The sequence below is a fragment of the Octodon degus genome, unplaced genomic scaffold, assembly GCF_000260255.1.
Source record: "Octodon degus isolate 3935 unplaced genomic scaffold, OctDeg1.0 scaffold00040, whole genome shotgun sequence".
Lineage (NCBI taxonomy): Eukaryota > Metazoa > Chordata > Mammalia > Rodentia > Octodontidae > Octodon > Octodon degus.
Genome location: NW_004524616.1, coordinates 11,450,572 through 11,476,910, shown reverse-complemented (window position 1 = coordinate 11,476,910; position 26,339 = coordinate 11,450,572). Strand labels below are relative to the sequence as shown.

The 26,339-nt window shown below is 43.0% G+C and overlaps 1 protein-coding gene across 1 annotated transcript in view; it reads right to left on the bottom strand.

Moving 5' to 3' along the window:
- The window catches only part of Aldh7a1 (aldehyde dehydrogenase 7 family member A1), a 40,307-nt gene extending 15,566 nt beyond the window's left edge, over positions 1-24,741 (bottom strand). The window contains 10 exon segments of the mRNA XM_004631324.3: positions 1,017-1,058; positions 3,947-4,044; positions 6,399-6,476; positions 10,110-10,154; positions 11,655-11,787; positions 16,271-16,394; positions 16,894-16,974; positions 22,820-22,885; positions 23,454-23,507; positions 24,522-24,741. Coding sequence (XP_004631381.1) covers positions 1,017-1,058; positions 3,947-4,044; positions 6,399-6,476; positions 10,110-10,154; positions 11,655-11,787; positions 16,271-16,394; positions 16,894-16,974; positions 22,820-22,885; positions 23,454-23,507; positions 24,522-24,713 — 913 coding nt within the window. The 5' untranslated portion in view covers positions 24,714-24,741.
- Between the last annotated feature and the right edge of the window lie 1,598 nt (positions 24,742-26,339).

Sequence of the window (26,339 nt, the reverse complement as noted above, 5' to 3'; positions counted from 1 at the left end):
TATTTCAACTTCTTAAGCCTCAGTTTTTTCTTACATGGGGGTACTGACACCTGGGGAACTTACATGTAGACATGAGGAGGCAGGAAAAGCACTGTGCCCCAAAACTGGGTTGCCAGAACGCAGTTGTCAGCTGCTGTCACCTGCCAGCCTATTAGCTCAGTGTCATCCTTTTAAACCTCAGAGTACAAGCTTCCATGAGGCTAACATGATCCTTTCCACATTGTTGTGGGGATTAAATGAAATAATGGGCATGAACAGCTGAATACATTATTATCTGGCAAATACCCACAGCTCAAGAAGGGCTAACTAAATCTTGTACAGAAGTCTCACAGTCATCTGGAACAAACTCTTCACTGTGTGTTTTTTAAATCTCTAATGTCTGCTACATATATTTAGGCATTTAAACTTCACAGCAATGTAAAAATCAGTTAATATCACTTTTTAACACAAAAACTGTGATAAAAAGTTCTTCTGTTAACCTACAGATTTCACTACATTAGCCCAAAATTAAAGCTGATAGACTATTTCCTTTTGTGCCAAACAAACAATTGGCAATATAGGTAATCAAGCTCCAGATAAGTAATAACAAACACCTTAAGGAAGCACTCTTTCCCAACATAGGAGCTCCCAATATTCCCCTAAAGATCAATTAATGCCTCTGAACTCTAAAGGAATTGACAAGTCACATTAAGAGTTACTTCAATATTCTAGAGTTTTCTGAAAACAAGAGATGGAAAAATACTAAGAACTAGTGCTACACTCCGTACAGTGGAAGCCTCGCACATAGGATCTAGGCCCCAGGTGACAGTTTCTAAACTTGAATACTTTTCCATCTTAGTTTTCTCTACCTTTAACCCAAACTTGTATCCTGTCTGCTAAGTAAAATTCCTAAAGATAGGAATTAGGTCTTAGGTAAGCATAACACACAAAACATGAGATCATAAACAATTTGCATATGTTTAAGATGGTTATGGGGAAATTCTGAACAGAAAAAGCAGCTAAAAGGGTGGGCTTACCGATAATGGCATTGTTTCCTCCAAGTTCCAGCAAACATTTCCCTTTAAAAAAACACACACAAATACAAATCAATTTCTAACATTGTACTTACTGTACACTGCTCCATAGCCTCAAATAATAGCTTACGCCTATTATTTTTCAATTTATTTTTTTAAAATATTTTTATTTATTCATTTATTTATTTAACACTTACTTATTGTATGTGTGTGGCCAGCTCAGCCCACCTGGGGGCGGGGCTGGCTGGCATGTGGTGCTGGGGGATCGAACCAAGGTCCCCAAGCTTGTTCCAAGTAGGTGCTTTAGACCACTGAGCCATCTCTCCAGCCCCTTATTTTTCAATTTATATCTTGGCTTATGAAGGAATGTGCCTGATATCAATGTCAAATTTCACAGTTTTGACAGCTGCATCATGGTTCTATGAGAAAGCATCGACGTTCTTAGGAAGTACAGGAGATACTGGCAAAAGGATGACATCCTCAACTCACTCCACAGTTCAACTATAAATGTGCCCTCTGAACATGTAAAGGCATGCACGCAGCCACATATGCATGCTATATGTTGCTGGACAGAGAGAAAATAATAAAGGAAATACAGTAAAATGTGAGCAGTTGGTGAATCTGGTTAAGGGATATAAAGAATCCCTTGGGTTTTTTTTTTTTGGTTTTTTGATGGTACCAGGGATTGAACTCAGGACCCTGCACTTGCCAGGCAGGCGCTTATTCTACTGAGCTATCTCTCCAGCCCAAGAATCCCTTGTTAATACTGTAACTTTTAAGTTTCAAATTAGTTTCAAAGAAAAAACTATAGGGTTGGGGAGATGGCTCACTAGAATAAGTGCCTGCCTGGCAAGTGCGAGGTCCTGAGTTCAACCCTCATTCCGCAAAAAAAAAAAAAGAAAGAAAGAAACAACTATAAAACTGACCACCCACTGTGGGAAATGGCGTGACAATCCCCCAAAGTTAAACATAGTATTACCATATGACTAGAAATTCCATTTCAAAGTATATAAGCAAAAGTAGAAAAATCAAAGACTTAAACAGCTATCTATGAACCAATGTTTTCAGTTTTATTTATAAAAGGCAGAAGACAGAAGCATCCCATGTTTCCATCCACCTTCATATGGAGAAAGATGTGCTGCAGTACACAGATAGCCTCATTATGCAGCCTTCGCAAAGAAGGAAACTCTATCACATGCTATACAAGACCTGCACGAACCCTGAGGACATTATGCAAAGCACAATTAACCAATCATAGAAAGACAAATTGTTAAGGCCCGGTGAGATAGCTCAGCGGACTAAGCTCCTGCTTAGGCAAGTGCAGGGGCCGGGCTTCAATCCCTGGCACCATATACTATGCCAGCCTCACCCCCCGGGCATGCTGAGCTGCTGACCAAGTCTGGGCATGGTAGTGCCCACAGGTAATCCCAGTGCTGGCGAGGCTGAAAACAGGAGGATCACTATGAGTCTGAGCTGTGCAGTGAGACTTTGCACAAAAATTAAGAAAAAAGACAAAGTATTATAAGATTCTACTTACTTGCAACAACTAACGTAGTCAAAATCAGATCAAGCAGAATAGTTGTTGCCAGGGAGCAGGAAGGAACTAGCACTTAGTGGGAATCGAATTTCAGTTTTGTAAAATGGAAAAGCTGAGAGCTGAAGCTGTAGTTAACATAAAGCTGCTGGCTTACCCAGAAAGGCCGGGGTTCAACACCCAACAACAAAAAATCCCAAAAGATGAAATCTGCTGGTGGGAACACCGACACTGGGGAGGCAGAGCATCTTCTCGTGTGTTTATTACTGTACACTTGAAAGGTCTATCCAAATCCATCTCCTATTCTTAAATTATATTATTTGCCTTTTACAATGTTCAGTTTTAAAAGTACTTCATGTACTACAGACCCAAGTTCCTTATCAGAAATAGGATCTGAAATTTTTTTGCCATGCTGTGGGTTGCTCTTTTCACTTTCTACTATCTTTTAGAGCACAGAAAATTTTAGTTTAATGATTTTGGCTTACATCTAACTAATCTACCTTCTTGTCATTGCTGCCTTTGGTGTTGGAATCATGTCTAAGAAACCATAGCCTAACCCATCCTACCCTGCTTTAACTTTTCAGAATATTGAGTATGGTTAAGATACCAATTCTCCATGAGCGATCCACCAGTTCAATGCAACCACAATCAAAATTGCAGCTGTGCCTGGTCCTGGTGGTGCACTCTAGGAGGCGAAGGCAGGGGAACAGCCAGGTCAAGCGCGGCACACACGAGCAACCTAATGACTTAGTGAGACCCTGATAACATAAGGGTTGGAGATGGTGCTCAGTGCCAAGGCCGTAGGTTCAATCTCCAGTACCACAAGAGCAAAAAAAGAAAGAAAAAAAATCAGTCATGAAGTATACTACATGAAACTATGATAAGACAATCCTTTCAACCCTTTTCAGGTAGATGAATGAGAAACGAGTGTAGACAGTAATCCGTAAGTACTATCTGCATTGGTCTTGAATTGTAATTTTCTTTAATATGCTAAGTCAGTCTGGAAGAATGTGGAAATTATTTTTTAAAACATGGTTTAAAAATTTATTTTTGAGAAGGGTTCTGGTATATAATTTAGGCTGACCTTGAGCTCACAGCCACCTTCTCTCAGTCTCCTGAGTACAAGAATTAGAGGCACACATCCCCATGTCAAACTGAAAAAATACTTTTTTTTATGATCTATTTTCCACCGGGGGAAAAAAAATGTGTGTGTGTGTGTGTGTGTTTCCCAGTCTAAGTTTGGGACTCCCCTAATCATCACCTGCTAACCACTGCACCCTTATCTTCTCCCTGGCCACTGAAACACACAGGATCAAATGTCTCCATGGAAAGGGTTAAAATACAGTTAAATCCCTACTTCTCAGGGAACCAAATTCCTTGAGAGCAAGCCACCACTTACCAAATCTCTCCTGCACCATCAGGGCAACCTGTTTTCCCACCTGAGTGCTCCCTGTGAAGGACAGCAGGTTCACCCGCTCATCTTTCGCCATGGCTGTGCTGCAGGGGAAGGGACATGGTCACCCAAGCAGAGAAACCCGGTGATGGCAGCACCCAGTGGTATCAGCAGGAAGGCACTGACAGTGGCCCTGAAGAGGCCATCAGTCTAGACTATGTACAAGTCCATCACAGGCAAGCGAAGAAGCGCTTCATGAAAATGAAATGTAGTGGTCACAAGTAAAGGCATATGGCTAACCTATTTGGAGTGATCTGTACAGAGAAACTATCTACAGGAAGCAGCCAGCTGAAGGGAAAGTCTCTCCTACACTCAGAGTGAAAGAGGACAGTAGAATCCCAGTATTTCCTTAATGAGCATCACAGTTGTTTTTCAGGTCCATAATAAATAAATAAATAAATAAATAAATAAATATTCTAGTTGTCCCCCTAAAGCCTCATGTAGTCATTGGGGCAGCTTCTATAGTTTGTGATAAATTCTTGATCCAATGCTGGGATTATGGGTGTGAGTGCTACACTTGCCCTGGGGCAGATAAGCTGCATAAAATTGGGGGGGGGGGGGAAGGCTTGCTAGCTGCCAGGACCACTGTTCCTCCCTTTTCTCTTTCCTGTTTTCCTCAGCCATGAAGGGCTTCCCTCTTCCATGTGCCACTCTGCCTTGCAGCCAACTGAGTATAGACTGAAACCTCCACTAACTATGAGCTAAATAAATCTTCCCTTCCTTAATTTTGGGTGTAGGATATTTTGTCCCAGCAATGAGGAAAAAGTAACTGAATATATACATATTCTCTTTAAGAATGAAAAATCTAGGATGGTGTAGGGAAACATCCTAGACTATTCTTCAAAGAAGTTCATTTATGACAGACATGCTTGGATGATCAGTTGCTCCCAAGGAATACAAATCGGCACTACTGACCTGCACTTCTCTGTGCATAGCTCAGTGCTTCAAAGGGTTCAGTGGGAGCTGAGCAGGACAGTCACAGCATCACTCTAATGCAGAACTGGACAAGCACTTACCCTGCCAAAGTAAGTTGCTCTGGGTCCAACCTGCAAATGTTAAGTACTGGTACTCAAGGCAACCCTGCTTAATGTATTCCTGTCTACACTACTGAGTTTTCCCAAGCCAACAACGCAAAGGACTGGATGCCCACAGCACAAGAACAGAAGATACAATACTTACATTTTAAGTGACATTTTGACAACAGCTTATCACATAGCTGGGCTTTGTGTTTTCTAATACATTCTCATCTATACTAACGAAGACTAACTCATTGTTCCTTTTTGAGATTGTCCACTAAGTACGGCAGGATGGTCACAGTGCTGCAGACAGACTAAAATTACAGCTATGCCAAGATAGGTTATAAAACTTGGCTCCAAGCTGGTGAGAGAGCTCAGAGGTTTAAAGAGCCTGCTTCGGCAAGCTTAGGCAAGCACAGGGACTGTGGTTCGATCCCAGATGCCATACGCCTTGCCAGCCCTGGCCCCAGCATAAGATGAGCTGGCCACAAAAAAAAAAAAAAAAAAAAAAAAAAAAAAGACTTGCTTCCAAAGAAACCTCATCTAAAGTCTAAGCTGGTAAAAACAACCTGAGGGGGCCAGCAAGATGCTCAGCAGACTAAAGCACCTGCTTAGGCAAGCACAGGGACCAGGGTTTGATCCCAGGACCACATGCTGCTTCAGCCCTGTCCCCACAACAGACTGAGCTGGCCAGAGTCCGGGCATGGTGGCACATGCCTGTAATCCCAGTGCTGGGGAAAGTGAAAACAAGAGGATGACTATGAGTCCAAGCTGCATAGTGGACCCTGTAACCACCAAATACATTTTAAAAAAAATTCTCAGGTTTTATCATAGTTCAGAGCACTTATAGCCAGTTACAGTGTAAAGAGGTTCCAACATTGTGCTCTGGAAAAGAATTGAGACACAAAAGGCCTTGTATTCCATGGTTCCATGTATATGACCTAGCCACACAGGCATTTGTACTGAGACAGAAAGTATTAATAGTTGTCAGGGGATGGAGGTGGAGGAGAATGGAAGTGACGGCCAAAGCAATGTGCTTTCCTTTTGCAGTGACCAAAATGGTCTGGAGAAAAGACAGGAATGATGGCTGTGTAACAATGAATACTATAAAACTAATAAATTGGGGCTGAGGATATAGCTCAGTGGTAGAGTGCTTGCCTAGCATGTGCAAGGCCTGGGTTTGATTTAAAAAATTACTCACCCTGCAGTAGAGGCTATACACTAAGAAAGAGACCAATGACAACTATAACAATAACGATTCCAAAAGAACATTCTCATCACCTTGGTTGTAACAAAGTTCTGCTATTTTACTAAATATGATTCTTGCTAATGAACCTGGAGCCCTTCAGCAGAAAAAAGATGCCCTCTCTCTATTCACCTACCCGATATCTGCTCCACCACATGTCAAGGAACAAATTGCTCCAGGCAGCTTGTTGTCCTCTAGAACCTTGGCAATTATCCTGGAAAGGAACAGGCAATTATGAGACGATAATTGAAGAATTTTTAAAATAAGGAATAAACTCCAACAAACTTTTAAATCATTTTAAGTCTTTTTTCAACTTCTCCCACCTTTCAGATCTTCAGAAATGGATTTCTTCTCACATATTAGAGACAGTTTTCAAACACTTATGAGGCAGACAGAATTTTTTCTGAATCTTAAGGATAAAAGACACATACGACATAAATAGAAGACAGAAAGCATTGCTCAAGTAGTTCCAATGATCCACGAGCGGCCAGGGAGATGGCTCAGTAGAATAAGTGCTTGCCTGGCAAGCACAAGGGCCTGAGTTCGATCCCTGGTTCCGCGGGGGAAAAAAAAAAAAATTATCCATGAGTATTTTCTTCCAAATTATGAAGACATCTGGTTCAAGATGGTAGACTGCAGGCTGGGGATAGTGCTAAGTAGTGAAGCACATGCTTAACTTGGGAAAGACCCTGCATTCATAAGCCTTTTTATTTTTATCCCCTACTATAAGTCCAGTAAGTTGATAATTAGGAAATCCAAAGAATGAGACCTAGAAGGGTAAATAAATCTACAGACAGACCCATCAGCAATTGAGACATTTCAACACAATGTAAAACAGAACTCAGAGAAAGGGTAAAACTGGGAGGGAGGAAGTCCCCCAAACCTAGGAGCCACAGAGGAACAAAGAGGGCAGGGTCTGCTGGGTGGTACCCTGAGGTGACACAAAACCACTGTCTGTTGGATTCCTATAAAGTGATTTGAAATATTTTAGTCAGGAAATATCAGGAGCCTCAAGATTAAAACCTTGTAAACAAGCAAAGATTATTCTCTACCAACTTAGAACACTATAGCTAAAATAAGACTACAGTTAAATACTACTTGGGCCAGCCAGACAGCTCAGCAGATTAAAGCCCCTGCTTAAGCAGACGCAGGGATCTGGGTTTGGCCGCACCTGCCAAGCTAAAACAAGACTGAGTATGGTGGCACACCCTGTAATCCCAGCACTTGGGAGGCTGAATACAGGAGGATCATTATGAGTCTAATCTGCAGAGGAGACCCTGTAGACCCTGTGTTAAATACATACACACAAACAAACAAAAACTACTACTTAATGAATTGCTTAAAAAATAAGGCTCAAATAACTGGTTTTTCAAAAATTGATTCTTCCGTCCATTTTTAGTTTCCAAAGGACTAATGGAGCAAAGGTCCTTTTTCATCAATCACTCCAACTTGCTGGTTATTTTACAGTGTAATTTTCAAAAAGTCCTTAATCCCATAGTCACTTCCACAGAAAAGATACCATCCTTTGGGGGCCTGGCCCTAGCTCAGCTCTTTAAGTGGCTGCATCCACAAAGCCGTCAGCCTCAGATTGCTGTAGTTCCATCCCCACAACTCCAGCCAGCCAAACCTACCCTGAAGGCATTGGGAGCAAAAAAAAAAAAATCCTTATTCCATTTAAAAAAAAAAAAAAAAAAATACCATCCTCATACCTATTTAAGTTCTCCAACTGTCTTCCAAAAACATCCTTTACAGCTATCTGTTTCCCCTCCAGTCCAGGATCCAACCAAGCATCACACCGAGCAGGCGCCACACCCCAGCGCAGTCCCCAGAGGGTACAGTGCTTTCCAGACTCCGTGCACACACTGCCCGCGCATATAGGTCACACTTCCTCTAAAGGCAGGGATTTGGTTTGTTGTGCTGAAAGGTAAAGGTTAACAAAACTCTTTCCCAAAATGCATGAGAATTTAACTTTGGGTCAGACTCCAACTCTATTCTCCAGGTCACCCATAAAGTGTAAGGGTGCTAACAATGTTCCTCAGGCGACATGACTTATGGTAGTAATGGACTGGCTGACCAGCTGCATCTGGACCAGGGTGAGTGATCTATGAAGTGCATTATAAATGGGAACTCAGTGCTCTTTGGCCTTCCCGGAGTGCAGTGACATTTATAAACTACATATCCTTTGTAGCACCTAGAACCATGATTATAGAATTCATATAAGAGATTTTTGGTTTCTGTGGAGCTTTTGGCTTTTGAGCCAAGGTAACCCCAACACCTGTACAATATGGAGCATATATCGCTCTCTCTCATCTGTGGGACTACTAAGACGACACTAAATGAAGAAAAACACCTGATGCTGTCCTCCTGGCGAACTATGTTCCAGTCCTGTAGCCTTTGGGTGAACAGAGCCACCACGGCCTCCTATCACCTTACAAGTAAGAACTATGAGGTAAACTTGAGAAGCCAGCCAGCAGGCACCACCCTGCTCAGCTAATCCCAGAAAACGCTGCCATCACTATATTTACTGTCTCAGAAATCAAATATTGTTAACACTCTTAAAATATTAAGCAGAGTATAGCAAACTGCCCTATGAACATTTCAAACTCTTTTAAGACCAAGACTCTGCCTCAAAATACAAATATAAAAAAGGGTGGGATACAGCTCAATGCAAAGACCCAGGGTTCAAGCCCTGTGGGGAGGGGAGTGCGACATAAAGACTCTACAACAAGCTCCCCATCACCATGGCTTGGATCAGAGACTGCTGACCATGTATCCGTTGGAACATTCAGGATACATCATGGCCAACAAGGAGAGGCACTAATCTGTGCTCTCTCTAAACTCCAGACAGGGGCCAGGGAGATGGCTCAGTGGAATAAGCGCTTCCCTGGCAAGCTCAAGGACCTGAGTTCAATCCCCGGTTCCACCAAAAAAAAAACAAAAAACCAAACTCCACACAGACAGATTTGTAACACTGATATTTATCCTTATCACACCTGTCAAATTCTCAAATATGAATACAAAGTGTTTTGTTTTGCTTTTGGGTGGAGCACATTTTGGTACAGGGATTTGAAGTCAGACCTTATGCTTGCCAGGCAGGCACTGTGCCACTGAGCTATATCTTGGGTCTTACTAGTAAGTTTTTAACCTGAAAACATAACGCCCTATAAGTAATGTTAGCTACGTCAGTGAATTAGCATACTAATCAGTTCTTTGTGGGTATTTTTTTTCCCTTGTAGTACTGAGGATCAAGCCCAGGCCCTCGCACAGACAAGGAAGGTGCTACACCACTGAGCCATGCTTCAACCCTGTTTCTGTTTCCATTAACCGTCTACTAAGCAAAAGTAATGAATAAATAAGCAAGCTGGGTAGAAATCTACTCTCAAAACCCTTAGCTTGTTGAATAGTTATCAAATATAACTCCTAAACTGCCAGGTTATTTCTCTACTAGCAATAATTTTATTTTTCAAGTGATACAATGAGATGACGACTGACACTGGGCGTGGTGGCGTGAGCCTATTATCCCAGCGCTTGGGAGGCTGAAAACAGGAGAATCACTACGAGTCCAATCTATGCACTAAGACCCTATAGACTCTGTACTAAATACACAAAAAATAAAAATAAAATGCCTAGTACTTATATCAATACTGGCATATTTCCAGGGAGATAAATGATAGGGCTCCAAAAGAGCTGCGTAAATTGCAAAACGACATAACAATGTTGTAAGAACCAAAGGAGAAAGAGGTAACCCAAATCCCATGCTTAAATAACTATGACACTTTCACTTTCACATCAGACAAAATGTAGGGTCTATCAATCATTCTCCCAAGCAAGCCATGCACATACTTACTTTGTGACAGCTACACTAATGAGGGAAGTTGTTGGGGCTCCTTTCCTTCAGATGTTTAAAAAAAAAAGAGAGAAATTTAATGAGGAAAAAATAAACATCTTTTATTAAGCAGAAGCAAAAGTCATTCTGATAAAAAGCCATCTAATTACACAATAAAATCAGTCTAGTAGTACATAGAAATCCATCCCTCAGGTGGTGTCCCTGGGACCTAACAGACTATAAAACTTTCATGAACAGAAAAAAGCATGAAGTGGTGGTGAACCTACTGCTGCACTGATCCAAGGGACTGTGGCAGTTGTGGCACCCGAATGGAGCGGGACTATCAGCTGTAGAACTAGCCATTTGGATTAGGATGCTGGGAAGCATGGGTTCCATGGCAACCCAGTGCCAGCACTGATCCTTTCAGCTATGTTTGTAGACAGACGTGGTGCACATCCAATGTATTCAATGTATATTCAACGTTTAAGACCATTACATAGTGTCCCAAATTTTCTGATCAAGAAGATTATGGGGCCAAAGAGGAAAGTGATCGATGACATAGAGTGGGCCTAAGGAGAGTCACATGGGGAGAAGATACTCTCTCAGGCTTTCACAGAGAGCACATTGGCCAAGCTTTGGCTGTGACTCATCCACATGGCTGCACTGATAAAGGTTCTGCAATCTGAGGTACAGGATCTCAGGACAAATCCTGAGGGCATTTCACTGACCTTCTCAGACCAAAAAGCTACAACTCTTGTTGCATAGGTCCTGCTTTACCTTGGTCTTAACCATCCAGCAGAAAAGTATGAAGACAAAATTATAAGAAATAAAGCCATGCTGTTAAGTTGAGCTGTGGGGGACTCAGGTCAATAATTTCTGACATTGCCAGTTAAACAGAAGACCCAATGCTATTATGGGCTACTGGACTCCTTTAGAATATTTTGCTGAGTTTACACACCTATAATATTCAATAACGGAACTTAGAAAAAATGGGGTATACAGATGAATGTCCATTTTGTATCTGTGTATTCAAAGTGGTTGGGATAGATATATAGTTACATTCTGTTAATGAATAGAATAATTTGTTCTAATGGTGTTTGTAAATAGGATCACAAGTCCGCATCTTGTACAGCAATTAACCACTAAGAAGAACATATGCAGTGTATTATTTGTTGAAAAATAAAAATAAATAAATAAATAAATAATTAAAAAAAAAAAAAGACCATTACATCCAGAGTGGGGGGACAATATCACTGAGGACCGAGTCCTGCACCCAAGGAAAGGTGCCTTGCACAAAGCACCAGAATTGAATAATACAGCAACCAGGAATGGAAATGGAGCTAGAAGGAAGAGTGGGATGCTGTTGTATTCAAAAAGAAAAAGAAGGTTAAGTCAACAACAGTAAAATATGCAAATATTCAAAATCAGTACTTTACCAACAGCACATGTAACTTAACTTGCTAACTGAAAGAGCAAGTATAGGAAACATTTCAATAGATTTAAAATATTTTAGCAGTATGTGAAAATGGCTCCTTACTCCTGGGTGGGGAAGCGTGCAGACCTTACCATAGGCAAACATTTCCGGTGACCAGCGCGATGGCGTTGTTCCAGCCATACACCGCTGCAGGGAAATTGAATGCAGAGATGACTCCCACCAGGCCGACAGGATTCCACTGCTCGATGAGCATATGACCAGGCCCTGGAGCGGGGAGGACAGGGGACCGGCTCAGCACGGGAACTGAATGCACACGAACCCACCAAATGAATTTTAATGTCAGAAAACAAGGGTTTCCCATCTCAGGTTTCCATAAGTCTGGCATTTTTTCATTTTTGGAGTGAGAGTGCAGGGCACCAGGCCAGAAGGGATTCTAGATGCTTTGTAGTGGATATGTAAGAAATGTACATGTAATGTAAAACAGAAGTATTTGTAGCACAGGATGCCATAAATCATGAGAGTCATTATGCTTCTAACCCTCGCTGGGACTGTGCAGACCAGGACAGCATCAGTCTCATCTGGCATACAAGGAAACTTCAGAGAGGTGGTTAAGATACCTTGAGGCCAGGGAGATGGCTCAGTGCAATAAGTGCTTCCCTGGCAAGTGCAAGGGCCTGAGTTCAATCCCCAGTTCCACCAAAAAAAAAAAAAAAAAAACATACCTTGAGAGATGTGATAGCAAAAGGCAGAATGCAGCCAAAATGCATGACTTAGGATCTATTTCTTTTCTCCCCCCCCCCCCCAGTACTAGGGATCAAACTCAGGACCTTGCGCTTGCTAGGAGGCACTTACACTGCTGAGCTATACCCCCAGCCCAGGATTGAGTCTTAGATCTATGTTCTTTGTTGCCTCATGAGCCAATCTCAATAAGTTCAAGTGTCTCATTTATATGCACATGTTAACTGAGTTACAAAAACTTCATATTCACTATAAGAAAATTAAAAGCACAGTCATGTGGGGTAGCACATGCCTGCAATCCCAGCACCTAAGAGGCTGAAGCAGGAGGACTGCAAGCAAGTTCAAGGCCAGCCTGGGCTACATGGTGAGTTCAAAGCATGCCAGGACTACATACATAATGAGACCCTGTCTCAAAACAACAACAAAACAAACAAACAAAAAAAACAGAAATGTTTATATTTTAAATACAAACTTTAAAGTCAACCATAATCCCACAAAGAGAGATTTTAATCAAAGGCAGCTGGAGCAATGAAAGAATGAGAACAAAGGACTGTGAGTGCTCATACACCTGGGATATAGCCACGGACCATGAGGAAGGCAGCGGCCGCAGCCTCCAGCCTCTCCAGCCACACTCACATGGCTAGCTAGGCCTGCGCCTCATCCCCAATCCTCCTTAGGACCTCAGAGCTGCCTCCTCTCCTGCCCACCCTCTCAACCTGCTGAGGCCCCTCACTTCCAGCCCTCCACGTCTGCCAGCATCCCACACAACCAGCAGTCTCTTCCTGAGGGACGAGAACCCACTCAGGACCCTCATTGGTGCTAAAGCAATGCATTTCCCAAGTCAATTGCTTTCCCACTTCAAACTTGTATAAACCTCTTCTCTGTGTGAAGCAATCCCCAGCTCCAGCCTCCATCCACCTCTTGTCCCCTAGGAGGGCTTTCCCAAGGGTACACACGGCAAGCCCAGGAGTCACTCAGCATCCTATCCCCTCAGCAGCCTATCCCCTGCCCAATCAGAGCACCTACCATGCACTGTTACAACTTTCTCCCGCTCTAAAACATATGTCACTTAAAAGTTTATGAATCCTGAAGCTGAGCTTGACACCTCATTGACTACATGTCACCTATTAAACCTCCTGGCACAGACTTTTCAAAAGCATTTGCTAAGTTAATAAAGTCAGTTACCCGAAAGCCTCCACATAGATAAGCTTTTCTTAAAACTGTGTAAGTAATTGGAAAAGACTGTAACTGATGATATAAATCAACAAGTTACTTGCTTGCATGGGTATACTTGCCAAACTGGCTATTTACTGGCAAAGACTCTTGAAAGTGTTCAATGACATAAAATTAATTTTGGATCATTGCACTGACTCTATTTAATTAAGGACATTAAAAGCACATGTAAAGAGACTTCTAAGCTGGGCGTGGCAGTACACACCTGTAATCCCAGTATTCAGAAAGCTAAGGTAGGAGGATCACAAATTCTGGGCCAGCCTGAGCACTCAGCAAGACCATCTTAAACAGAGAAAGTAAAGTAAAATAAAAAGAGTTGAGAAGGGCCGTACAGAGAGTTCAACAGATTAAAGTACCTGCTTGGGCAGACACAGGGACCAAGGTTCAATCCCCAGTGTGCTGTACAGGCCATGCCCCCAGGGCACACTGAGATGGCTAATAAAACTGGGCATGGAGGCAGGCGCCTGTAATCCCAGCACTTGGGAGGCTGAAAACAGGAGGATCACTACACGTCCGATCTGTGTAGTGAGACCCTGTAGACCCTGCACTAAATACATTTAAAAAAAAAGAGTTGAGGACAGAGTGCAATGATACAGCACTGGCCTCATATGGGTAAGGCCCTGGGTTCAACCCCCAGTACTAACCAATATCCCAAATAAAACAATGCCTTGAGAAATTTCTTCTCCTGATTATAAATGCAGTATACTTCTCATCATGGAAATTTTAGAAAACACAGCAAACAGATGATAGTAATAATCCCAATAATTCTACCACCGAGCTGTTCCACCAGTGCTGCAGAAGGCCCATCCTCATCTGCTAAGCAGCCCTGGAGTACAAAGTCGGTCCTGGCAGCACAGTTTGTAATAGAAAAATGGAAAACTGTCCTAAATATCTGCCTTTGGAGAGCTAGACTCTAATTCTTTATAACAAAACAGACATTTTTAAAATGTATTTAGTGCAGGGTCTACAGGGTCTCACTACACAGATCGGACTTGTAGTGATCCTCCTGTTTTCAGCCTCCCAAGTGCTGGGGATTACAGGTGCACACCCCCACTCCCATTCTCAATCACAGTCTCAGTGTGCCCTGGGGCGGGGGGCACAGCACTCTGGGGATGGAACCCCAGGCCCCTGCATCTGCCTAAGCAGGTGCTTTAATCCACTGAGCTATCTGGCTGGCCCTAAAATAGCCATTTCTAAAACATGAAGGACAGGAGGTAGAGCTCTGTGGTAGAATGCTTGCCTAGCATTCATGAGGTCCTGGGTCCCTGACCCAGCAGCAGGAAAGAAAGAAAGAAAGAAAGAAAGAAAGAAAGAAAGAAAGAAAGAACGAACGAACGAACAACGCTCTTACTGTACTAATGTGAAACAATTTGTAGATATGTTAAATAGGAAAAAATATATATATAGAACATGCTGGTGTTTTTTAAAGACATATACTCACTTATATGTGAATAAAAGTTCTAGTGCTTTTTTTTTTTTTGCAGAACTGGGGATTGAACTCAGGCCCTTGCACTTGCCAGGGAAGCGCTTATTCCACTGAGCCATCTCCCCGGCCCCAAATGTTCTAAAGACATATGAAATAAAAAACCATCACAATTCTGCAAGGCACTATGGCATTGCCAGGAGCTAGAAGGAAAGTTTTCATTCTTTTCCTCTTAATCCTTTCTAGTTCTTTGCTATGCACATGCTATGTCTTCAAAAACTAAAATTTAAAAGTTAATACTGGGGCTGGTGAGATGGCTCAGTGGTCTAAAGCACCTGCTTAGAACAAGCTTAGCAAAGCCCAGGGACCACGGTTCAATCCCCCAGCACCACATGCCTGCCAGTCCGCCCCCTGGTGGGCTGAGCTGGCCACACACACACACACACACACACACACGAATAAATTAAAAAAAAAAAAAAAAGTTAATACTACCTTCCCATAGAAGTGTGGTGTTAGAAGAAATCTTCAAAAACATTACTTTCAACACATACTAATCATCTACCAAAATTAGCTGAATATTTTCCTTATGATTTAGCACTTAAATAACTAATCTTTTAGATTTGTTTTGCTTTTGAGATAAGGGCTCACTATGTAGTCTGGGCAGGGACTGAACTAACCATGGAGCCCAGACTGACCTCATAATTGCAGGGATCCTCCTGCCTCAGCCTCCCGAGTGCTGGGATTACAGGTGTGCACTACCATTCTTAGCTACCTTTTAGTTTTACTTAGATTCATAAAAATGGCTTTAAATTTAAGCCCTCTGGGTATATTTCTAAATAGTTTTCTAGATGTTTTAGAAGAGTATCTCAGTCATGGACTCCCAACATTAGTCTTACAAAATAAAAAAACACCACAAAAAGAGTTTCTCCACTAAGCCAGGGTGATGATACACACCTGTAATCCCAGCACTGAAGGGGGGAAAAAGTTCGTGATCTAATGTTTTTTTGTTTTTTTATTTATGTGTGTGTGTGTGTGTGTGTGTGTGTATGTGGCCAGCTCAGTCCACCAGGGGGTGGGGCTGGCTGGCATGTGGTGCTGGGGGATTGAACCGCGGTCCCTGTGCTTTGCTAAGCTTGTTCTAAGTAGATGCTTTAGACCACTGAGCCATCTCACCAGCCCCATGATCTAATGTTTTCACCCACCTTAATTTGTACTTCTCAGAAAGACTGAAGACACTTTCACACACTTATTCTCCTTACAATTGCTCTTTTGTAAACTATTCACACCTCCAGTAGATTATGGAGATCTCTTTATCAGACTACAAAATTCAGTTTAATGGACTCCATGGCTTACTTTCAGAAGGCAAGACAGGTCCCCCAATCATCCGTGATAAACCAACAGCATAATCGCAAATATCCACGTACTCTTGAATTTCTCCCACACTTTCCACTAGGATTTTCCCCATCTCCAAAGATACCTAAAACATTAAAAAAATGAAAACTGAATTTTCTCTACAGAGTTTATATTTTAAACATTAAATTGAGGAGGCAAAAGTAAATACATTATTTTGTGTCTGTTTTCTGAAGGTAATAAACTAAGGAAAGTCTGTTCTTATTTTTCTGAAAAAAAAAAAAAATTCAAACCAGAGAATTGCCGGGCCTGATGGTGAATGCCTATAATCCCAGCTACTCAGGACGATGAGACCCAATAGTGAATTCAAGCCTAGCAAGACCCTGTCTCAAAATAAAAGGGGCTGGAGATACAATTCCACACTCCCTGGGTTCAATCCCCAGTACCACCAACAGAAGAGAAAAATATCCATCTCCTTTTCCTGTTCACCTTATTCATCTTTCCTCTAAAGAAAGGATTATTTAAATTAATAAACTGATTTTAAAATTACAACCACACAAACTGAAATGCATGCCGGCCTTATCCTCCACCCCGTGAATTATGTACATACTACAAAAGGAGTTTACCAAGCTTCCCAGGACTTGGATCTTCTCCCGCAAGGCATTGCCAATCTGTCTGACTATTTCTCCTCGCTTTGGAGCAGGAATCTAAGAAAAGAACAAAACTGTCAAGTCGGAGTCCATGTGTAACGCCACGTCTACAACAGTGTTGGACATGCAGTGCAGAGCAGCAGAATACGATCACACCAAAGCAGACTGTGTGGAGGCCAGCACTCTCGGCTCTCTCCTCTGGCTCTCCCTCTACCACTCCTCCTTCCAAAGGTGGCTAAGAGAAACCCTCCCCAGGCAGGAGCCCACGGCTCCCCACCCATCATCACCGCACCCCTCAGCTCCACCCCACGGCACGTGACTGTAAGGTTGTGCTTTTTGCTCTCTCTTGTTCCACTGTGCATTCTTGTCTTAGCACAGATGTTTGGAAGGGAAGCTCAGAAATCCTTTACCACTGAAAACATTTTACCCTTTCACTTCTGGAAACTAAGCTTATATATAAATGTTATACACAAGTGTGAAAAAGGACAATATTCTCATGTGCTGTTTCTCACAGAGAAACTAGAACCCATGTAAATGTCCATCAGCACCGATGGATTAATTATGGGCCAGTCATAAAATGGACAAGAGGGGCCCGGGAGACGGCTCAGTGGAATAAGCCCTTCCCTGGCAAGCGCAAGGGCCTGAGTTCAATCCCTGGTTCTGCAATCAATAAATAAATAAATAAAATAAAATAAAATGGACAAGAACAGCATTGAGAAGCTATAACAGAACAGACAAGCACAGACAAATGTAAAGTTGCTCAAATTTGGAGGACTACATATCAAGCTGCCCACAGCGATCATTTGAGAGAAGAGTTAAAACACCTGCATTCTGCAGTCTATACATCTGTAAAACGTGCCATTTTTAGGATATATGCATTCTTCTGGAAAAAGGCAACAGAACCTTTGAAAGTTAAATGAATTAGTGCACATCCTACAGATTTCCCAGTAGAGGGTTTCAGTTTCGTATTATTTCCAATGAATTTAGCTAGCATATTTTGTGAAGTTTTGTCAAACTGGCTAAATTCAGCCAGGTGTGGTAGAACACACCTGTAATCCCAGCACTTGGGAGGCTGAGGCAGGAGGATTGCTACAAGTTTAAGACCAGCCTACACTACATAGTAAGACCCTGTCTCAAAAAAAAAAAAAAAAAAAAAAAAGTTAACTTCAGTCTGAATGATCAGTATTTCTTGACCATTTTTTTTTGTAGGTTTCTTAATCCACAATATTCACTTGTAGCAACAAAACCAGACTATGACAGAAAGAAATATTATTTAAAGTGTCCAAGACTGGGTCATTACAAATTGACCACTCACTCTCAACTTGGACTACAGATTGGAGAGAGAATCACCCCCAAAGCATCCCTATAACCAGACACCACCCCAACCACTCCAATCTGGCATCTTTATTTTCTTCAGCTTCCCAGGTGAGTCTCAGTAGCAGTGATAATTGAGAAAGTCAGGACCAGGGCTGAGAGGGACTTTGGGAGGAACGGGAGCACCTGGCATCAATAAGCCCATCTGTCCTCCAGATGGGTAACAAGCGTCCTCATCCTATACCCTTCATCTATAGTCACATCTAGAAGGCCATCTAAGACAGTCATGAGGGGCCAGGGAGATGGCTCAGTAGAATAAGCGCTTGCCTGGCAAGCACAGGGGCCTGAGTTCAATCCCCGGTTCCACCAAAAATAAAATAAAACAGTCATGAGAAAGGAACTAAAAGCACTGAAGGAAGTGTTAGCCGAGGCTTTGGGAAAGCTGGACGGACAGAGTACAACTGTTGTCTCACGCGCTGGGAGGCTGAGAGGCTGAACAGGAGGATCATCTGAGCTCTTGAGTTCAAGGCCAGTCTGAGCTACATAGCAAGATACTGACCTAAACCAGCAAACAAACATAAAAAGGTACCAACCATCCAACATTTCTTTTGGTAGCTGGGAGAGATGGCCAGTAACAGTTTTGGCCCTGCAGGGAAGGAAGAGACTCCAGCTGTCCCTCATTAGAGATGAAGCGGTGAATAGTGGTCACAGAAACAAGCAGCATTCAGGGCTGGAACTGGCTCGCTAGGAAAGCACCAGGCCTGTTTTCCTGACCAGGTTCTCTGTGGTGGGTTTCGGTTAAGAGAGGAACTGACTTGCTGACTCAGGAACTACTCGGAACTGAGCCCAGAGTATGCTGAGCTACATCTCCAGCCTTCTTTCCCCCTTACCCGCCCCCCAGCCTTCTTATTTTAATGCAGAATATTACTAACTTGTGCACACATGGTTCAAATTTGCAATCTTCTTTCTTTGGCCTCTCTAGAAGCTGGGGTTACATACATGCATTACTGTACTCAACAGAGATCTTTTCTGTTGTTGTTTTTAAAGATAGGGTCTATAGCTGAGGCTGGCCTCAAACTCATGATCCTCCTGCCTCAGCCTCCTAGGTGCTGGGATTACAGGAAAAAAGGCAACACATCCTCACAAGAAGTCACTTTTTATAAACTACCTTTTCATATATTTACACCGTTTGCATTTCCCTCGAAGAAAAAAATGTTGAGCTGGCCAAATAGCTCAGTGAATTAATGCGGCTGCAAGCAGGTGCAGGGGCCAGGAGTTCGATCCTCAGACCTGCTGTGTGGGCCCCGCCCTAGGGGTGGACTGAGATGGCAATTGAGACTGGGCATGGTGGTAAGCACCTGTAATCCCAGCTCTGGGGAAGCTGTAAACAGGTGGATCACTATGAGTCTGATCTAGTAGTGAGACCCTGAACACCCTTGTAGACCCTTCCCTAAAATACAAAATAAATAAATAAATAAAATTTAAAAGTTCCCTTTAAAAAAATTCTAGGCTTGAGTGAACTAAAGAAACAAACAGGGCTGGTGAGATGGCTCAGTGGTCTAAAGCACCTACTTAGAACAAGCTAAACTAAGCAAAACACAGGGACCGCGGTTCAATCCCCCAGCACCACATGCCAGCCGGCCCTGCCCCCTGGTGGGCTGAGCTGGCCACACACACACAAAATAAATAAATAACTAAATATTAAAAAAAATAAAAATAAAAATAAAAATAAAATAAGAAACAAACAGCGCTTTGCCCTCACACAGGGGCCAGCAGGAAGGAAGAGGGCCAGGACAGGTAGCACCCCGCCAGGGAGCATGGGCTTGGGAAAGCTTTAGAGCAGCCAGGCAGCAGCTGTTTTTTTTTTTTTTTTTTTTAGCAGAACCGGGGATTGACCTCATGCCCTTATTGCTTGCCAGGGAAGCACTTATTCCACTGAGCCATCTCCCCGGCCCCTGCAGCTCTGTTCTGTCCTCATTCTAAGTCACGGTCATGGGAGCCAGTGTCCCACAAGCCCGGTCAGGAAAAACCTGTGCTACCCTAAACTCAAATTTTAACAAGCAGAGTCCCATTTGGCCCTGCTTCTATCATGGAGGAAAGCAAGTGGTGCCCATCCAGCACTCTAGGCTGTTTAGAAGCCTAAGAGCACAATCAGCAGACGTGGTAGGAGACGCAGAAGCGAGAATGTGCACTGCTAACAGAGACCCCGCATGCAGAAAGAAACAGCAGCAAGGAAAGCAAAGCGCAACGACTGAGGAGAAGAGTCATGCCAGGGACCATCCCCAGCGCATGGCCAGGAGAGTTCACAGCTAGCTCATGGAGAATCAAGAAGCTTAATTCACACAAACTCATTTCAAACATGCTTGTATTTACTCTAGGTAAATACACACATACAATACCTCTGTTCATAGGAGGTGGGAAGTTGCAATACCATTCAGCATAAAGTGTTCAAAAAGTGAACCCGTATCATAAATAATATTTTTGTTAATAATGTAGCAGTTTTGCCCCGTGATCAGGGGCCACACCAATGCACGATGTTAACCATGGCAGAAAGAGGGGCAGTGAGAACTCTGCACTTACTATTCATTTTTCTGTGAACATAAAACTGCTCTACAAAACAAAACTGCTCTAAAAAGTAAAGTAGTAACTAGCCAGGCATAGGCACACCACTGTGATACCAGCTACCTGGGAGGCAGAGGCAGGAGTGTCACAAACCCAGGGCCGTCCTGAGTCACTGAATAAGACCGTGTCTCAAAATAAAACATACAAAGAGTTAGAAATAGAGCTCAGTGACAAAATACCTCTGGATTAAATCCCCCTAATAAAAAAGAAAAAAAAATAGACTTTCAAATTATATGTATAGAAAACTAATCAGTAATTTAAAAACCATACAGTAACTTTATATAAAGTTGGTATATAGTGTAATGGTAAATCTCAAAATGTCCTACACCTTGCACATAAGTATATATAAATCATAATGATGGGGTAAACACATGCGACTGGAAACAAGTATACCAAAACATAACTGCAATAATTACTTCATTTGAAGAAAGCAAAGATTATTTTACCACTTTTTTTTTTTAACATACTTTTATGATTGAAAAGAAAAGTAACTTTTAAACAAAAGATGATACTGTTTGGGACACTGTTCTTTGCCTAGGTATAGTGAACTTTACTTACAACACTGTCAACTTGTATCTTTCTGGTCAAGAATTTTTTTTTTTTTTTAAATAATGAAACCCTAAGCCTAATTTTCTTCTTCTTCTTTTTTTCCAATTATAAAAATACACAATTTCAAGACAAACGAAGCCTAATTTATATCCATAATTAAAGATGTTCTCTGTGCTTTGCACAAAGATGGTTTTGGCTAACAGCACTGCCCCGCCTCAGGAACATCTATCCACATTCTGCACACCCCCAACCTCAAACCCCTGCAGGCACTGTCCTGAGGCTTGTCATGTGTTGGGCTCTCCTGGGAGCACTTTAAATGGTTAACTCCCTTACCCCTCATGGCGAGCATGGAGCTGGGCTGGCCTCCCTTTCTATGACACAGCACTTCGAGGGTGAAAGACAGACGGGCACTGAACACCCAGGCTATCCCTGCTCCCTCTGACTCCCTTGCACAGGAAGCGGCCTCCACCTAGGGACAGGTCAGTGTGGCTCAGCCCAGAACCAGTCGCAATTCTCACATGTGCTCTTTTAAACCCTACTAGAAACTCAGACCAAGGAAGCAGACCCTGCCTTACAGTCCATACCAGCCCCTTGGCCTGAAAAAGAGATGCTGCAGATGGCTGCTTTTGTGGCTGGCAGGGTAACATGATCTATGCAGAGTTGCTACCACCTGGCATGACAGAAAACAAAGGGGACCCCTGTGTGCCATACAAGCCCCGCCCCCGGGGTGCACTGAGACAGCGATTGAGACTGGGGGTGATGGCATGCACCTGTAATCTCAGTGCTTGGGAGACTGAAAACAGGAGAATCACTCACTGCAAGTCCGATCTGTGTCATGAGACCCTGTAGACACTATACTAAATACATTTTAAAAAATAAAATAAGGGAAAGAAGGTATTTTAACATAATCTCTACCAGGGCCAGCCAGCCAGCCCAGCAGACTATAAAGTGCCTACTTAGGCAGGTGCAGCGACCAGGGTTCAACACACGCGTGCTGTGCCAGTGACTGAGACTGGGCATGGTGGCATGTGCCTGCAATCCCAGTGCTTGGGAGGCTGAAAACAGGAGGGTCACTACGAGTCCAATCTGTACAGTGAGTCCCTAATACTAAATACATTTAAAAAATAATAATAATCTTTATTTTCTCCTACTTGCTCTCTTATAACTTCCACGTGGAATAGTCATAGCTTGAACTTCTACTACGTGAGTACAGAGTTCTAATCTGTTTAAAAGCATTCATTCACTAAATGCCACTTATAGAAAAGACAGTCTCCTAGGGAGCCAAGGGAGACACATCTGGGCCCCAAGGAGCTAATATTTCTGCAAGACATACTGGCCTGCTTCTCAGAGGTTTCACTTATCTCTCACAACCACAGCAGGGGACATCTGCGCTTTGGACCACGCAGGCCATACTTACATCCACCCAAACTTTCCAGGCTTCTTTTGCTTTCTTGACAGTTTCTTCATAGTCCGCCACACTGGCCTACACAAAGCATTAAGAGGAGAGAAAGAGTACAGAAGATGATGACCTTCGAGAGCACACTGGCATTTTTTAGAAAAGAACTGGGAAAAAAATCCCTGGGTGTCTCTTAAGATTTATAGCTGAGAACAATGTCAACAGTCTTCAGAAAACTGGCTACAACCCAGTAAGACAGAATGGGACCCAGCTGTGCTTTAAACTTTGTTTTTCCAAAGCAAAGGTCAGTTTGCCTCACTTAAGAACACCTGAGCTTGCTCTACATTGGTAACAGACCCTCAGGCTCCACCCAAACTTAAGGAATCAGAAATTCCACTAACGAAACCTCAGGTGGTTCAGAAGCGTTGCCTTGGACAGACACCCTCCCAGTCCTCTAGTTCACCTTTTTAGGGCACACCACCCCCCACCCAAACGGTGGTCAGTGCTTCCTAGGCATGTTTAAACGTCAAAGGAAAAAGAGACACATTATTCTTTGCATTTATATTCTGGTATAGCTCTTGGCTTGCCTAGTAGGCTTCTGTCTCGAAAGAAAGGTTACAAATTCCCTGAAAGCAGTTTGAATTTTAAAACTTACCTGTCTGACTCTTGCTATTGGCTCATTGTTAACAGGACAATAGGTGGTAATAACCTTAAAACAAAAAGATCACCATCATTTACAGCCATTGTAATCCCTTCCAAATTAAGAGAATAGATCAACTAGGTAGCTGAAAATTCAATTTTCAGTTCTCTTCTAAATAGTAGAAATCAGCTTTCTTTTAGACCTTTGTCATCTTAACATTAGGTACATACAGAAAGGCTTTAATGTAACCAGGTAATCCAGCTCTTTCTCCGTTAAGAGACTGTGATAGGAGTTTTCCTTATCCCCTGCCCTTACTCTGCCCAGCCTCTGGTCAGAAGATGAAGCAGCCGAGTCTAGACAAGTAGGGCAAGGCCTGCACCCACGCGAACTGGCGAGGTCTCAGGTTCAACTAGAAAAAAAAAAGCAAAGCCAGAGTGCAGCTAAAAAGCCTTCAGGAAAGGCCATTCTGCCAAAGAATCTTCCGAGCAATGCCCCAAGAGAAACAGGACGAAACTTTCACGCAGGAGGAGATGGGGAACAATAAAGTCATCTGCATCTCCTACAGCCACAAATAACCAGATGTTCCCTCGAACAGTTAAGTATACAATACTCCTATCGGCGTTCAATATTACATAACATTCCTTCTGCGTGCCACTCTCTTTAGATAACTTTCCATTATACTCTATAACAACATTTTATTAAACAGAAATCGAAGCCAGACTCGATGCTTAGCTCAGAGCAATAAAGGAATCAGAAAATCCTGTCCTCGTGAAGTTCACAGGATTTTAGCAAACACAAGCTGTCAAATTCCAAAAGGTTTCTGAAAACAGGACAACATAAACGTACCCAGTAGGGTACGTGCCATAAGGTTTAAAGTAAGCTCCAAATTACAGTGAAATCATTTCTTCCTAACACAAAAGGGCCTAACCTGAAAGGTTGTGCCTGTAGTTCACAACACGAGAAAACTTTAAACTTTCCATCCCGTGCAGTCGCCCACAGCGACAGACAGTCGGGCCCTCGGGGTTTCCTAGACTAACACACACCCCTACCCCCGCAGCTGCGATTTCCCGGGCGCACGCGTACCTCTCCCCTACCGCCCCAGCTTCCATTGTACACGCCCTCGTTTTCCTCGCGGAGCCCCAGCTCTTTCAGCCAGGCATACTGAGGCTGATGGATTAGCAGAGTGGACATGAAGGCAGCAGGCCTGTCGCAAGGTCCCGAGAACTTGCTGAGATTTGCAGCGTGCACACGCAGCGCGCGCACCACCCGCCACATGACTAGCCCTGCCCGGGACGCGAGGAGCGCCTGCGGCTCGGGCAGCTGAAATAGGAGATCCCTGCCCTGCGACCGGGAGACCCCATTGGAGAGGCCTAGCTCCGTCCCATCCTGGGGAGCCCATTGGACAGGTTGAGCCCCGCCCCCCGTCCTGGAGCGCCCATTGGACAGGCCGAGCACCGCCTCCCCGAGCGTGCCTTGTAACCCAAGTGGTCAGCGGGAGCCTGGACCCGGGCGGGTCCTGAGGAGAGTTGTGGGATGGTGCGGGGAAGAGGACTGCTGCCCTCTGATGAGACACCAAGCCCGCACACATACTAGCAGTTCTTTTCAGCAAAGCGCTGGCTCTGCAGTACAGTGGGTCACAGCAGAATTTCTGAGACTGTAACACGCAGAGTCACCCTACATACTATTCAGCGCGCCCTCTGAATCAGAGGTCTGGAAATCTGCGTTTCTGTCTCAAGAGATGGTAATGCCACTACTCCGTGGAGTAACCAAAGCAAGCATTTTTGGCGGGAAAAAGGGAAAGAATCGTTTGTTTTCACTGCTTTTGGTAAATTAAAAATTAAATTTCTGGGGCCAGCCAAAGAGCTCAGCGGATTAAAGAGTCTGCAAGCAGGCTCAAGGGCCGGAGTTCGATCCCTAGGGCTGAGTCACTGTTAGTCTGATTTTTTGTTTGTTTGGCCGAACCAGGGATTGAACTCAGGCCCTTGCTCTTGCCAAGGAAGCATTTATTCCACTGAGCCATCTCCCTGGCAGCTGAGTTTGATGTAGTAGTAAGAGCCTGAACATTATGTAGACCCTTCCTTAAAAACAAAAATAAAATAAATTTCTGAATAAAGGAAAAATATTAAATTATTGCATACCTTCTATATATCCTACCTGGGTATATTTTCAATTTTGAAGAACAAAGGTAGTTTTGATCAATTTCCTCTATCTTTCACCTTCTTCAATATCTTTTCCTCTCAACCCCAAAACATACCCTGATCTAGTCTGTCTCATGCCACAATGTCTTGGCCTATTCTACATAAGGGAAATACTAACATCTCCTAACATGCGTGCACTCTTAAAGACATTAGCAGGTGCCTCTGTGATTCCCAACTACTTTTTTTTTTCCTGTATCAAGGATTGAACAGAGCCTTGTGCATACTGGGTAAGCCATTGACCGATCCTTTTTTTTTTTTTTAATGCTCTGAATACTTTTTGAATCTTTTCAAGTTGCACAATGAAGTCTATACTGTACATATACACAGCAAACTTCCTGCCTTGATGCATGTCTTCAAATTTTAAATTCAAAGGTCCCATACCTTCCTTATTTCTTCCACATTTGGGATCCTACAGAACCATCTTTACTTTCTTCCAGAAACCAGAAACTTTTGCCTTTCTGAACTACCTACACCTTGCACAATCTCAAATCTATTTCTCCACTAGGTGGCAACACTGTTCCTTAAAAAGGAAAAATCACACCCAGGCCCAATAAAGCATGAGCAACTAGTTTTCAATGCATTTTCGAATCAGAATATGTACTTGGGGTATATGGGGTGCCTATTTTGGGTTTTTGAAAAGTTAAGCATATCGATTCAACCTGAAACACCTTTATATAAAACACATGGTTTACCAACTTCCAGA